The sequence below is a fragment of the Morone saxatilis genome, unplaced genomic scaffold (assembly GCF_004916995.1).
Source record: "Morone saxatilis isolate NCDOM2014 unplaced genomic scaffold, NCSU_SB_2.0 Contig22, whole genome shotgun sequence".
NCBI classification, from domain to species: Eukaryota; Metazoa; Chordata; class Actinopteri; family Moronidae; genus Morone; species Morone saxatilis.
The window spans coordinates 8,455,244-8,457,116 of NW_023339785.1; the positions used below are offsets into that span (position 1 = coordinate 8,455,244).

General features: G+C 36.0%; 1 protein-coding gene across 1 annotated transcript; it reads left to right on the forward strand.

Moving 5' to 3' along the window:
- On the forward strand, positions 1-1,645 carry LOC118333220 (the record flags this gene model as incomplete). Its single annotated transcript, XM_035668770.1, is given in 3 exon segments — positions 1-117; positions 220-284; positions 1,085-1,645. Coding segments are annotated over 3 exon segments (308 nt in total), but the record flags the coding sequence as incomplete, so codon positions are not given.
- Positions 1,646-1,873: the final 228 nt, after the last annotated feature.

Sequence of the window (1,873 nt, forward strand, 5' to 3'; positions counted from 1 at the left end):
GACAAGAAGTGTATCCATTTCTCATTGTGCTTGGGACACTGCTGGCCTGCTGTGTGATTGTGATTGTTGCTTTAATTGTCTCCAGAAATAAAAAGCCAGTCTGTGAACATTGCAAAGGTAGGTGCGTAAGAGTGTACTATTCAATACATTAACCGAGTCAGGTGCCAACACTGATATTTTTTAAATATGAATTAATTAATTGCTTTGCTTCATTAATAGGAGGAGTAGCTGCTTACAATCACGCTGAATGTGACAGATCACCTGAGGATCAACCTAGTAATGTGGTAAATATAATTTCGGTATATTATCTAATGCATGAATAGTATTAAATATTAATACATGGTTATTCCATTATTCCATCAAGTCCTCCAGATTTAATGACAAAATACGTTCCTCCAGAACAAGACATACATTTTCTGATCTAAAATCAACAGGACAACATCACAGTTGACTTACAAATGACTCTATTTTCTGATCTTACACAGTTGTGGTTAAGGTTTGATTAGGTTTTTCCCACTAAAACAGGTGGTCTGAGCTCGTAAAACATCACAGTTGGGGTTAAGTACTTCGTTATGGTTAGGGGATCTTCGTCAACTTAGTTACGCAAGCACTTTGGTTAAGATTAGGTAAAAGACTGGGTTCTGTTAAATGTTAATGATCATGTTATCTTTCATACCTCAATTCACTGTGCACTACTTCTGCATTAAACCAGACTGTGACCTTTCTCACAACTTAACCAAGTTCCGTGAGTGAACATTTCTAGGAGACGGAGTTGCCTCTCCGTTCTGCATCATTGTGGGCAGAAATGCTTCAGCAATGACAGAGGAAGCAAATCTTAAACTGCACTTGAATTGACAGCTCTGTGAATCTGCTCACAGGAGGCTGAGTGTGGGAGGAGTTGGCCGTTCATGAAAGCCTTGTTCTGTTGTTACCCTTACAAAGCTCTAGACTAACTGCTTAAAAAGTGGTTTCGGGGTCAACAATTGGGTACCGTAGCTTTTATTGTTGAATGTCAAAGCAATCCCATATTACTTGGTTGTGTATTACAGTTCTAATATTTAACAATCACAAATATAATTTCCAGGATGGTGGAGCACTGGAAGTGAACTACGTAGCGCTGAATTTCCCATCAAGAAAGAGAGAGAGATGGCTGAATACCAGGGATTTATCACAGGACTGCATGTACTCTGGCATGAGAGACTTTCAATGAAGCACCATCCCTATGAAGAATGAACATCTAATCTACAGATAATTTTCATGAAAGGAGATGACAGATTTTTTCATGAATGTTATTGTTAATAGCAATATCAGAAAGAAAGGATTTAGACAGCACTTATGTTTTATGATGATATGTTTATGACGTTGCCTGGTTTAACCAAGAATAAATATTTGTAATTAACTTTTATTATTGTTTTATTATTATTTGTGTGTCAAACTGATATTCCCATTAAAGAGAAAATCCATGTTCTAGGTTCTGTGTGTTTATTGTGAAATTTGACATTTTATAAACACGTAACTCATAATTTAGTCTGTTTGAGAAGGACGTTGGGTGTTCAATGTCTTTTCAGTTTTACAATGTGAGAAAAAAAAATCGTCAATATTTGAGGAATTGAGCTGTGGTGTATGAGTGTGAGTATATATGTATGTTTATTTACTTGAGATGAATTAACAATAACACACAAAATGAAATAACATGATGTTAGGTTCACATAAAATGCTCAGCATTATATCACATTATATATAACATGAGAGTACACACTGTCCTCAGCAATCTCTCTCTTCTTTCTTCCTCTCGTTGAGAAATTCAATGCCTCAGCGTAGTTAAATTTGTTGTCTGCTTCAGTCTGTGGAGAGAGCAACATATACATATAAA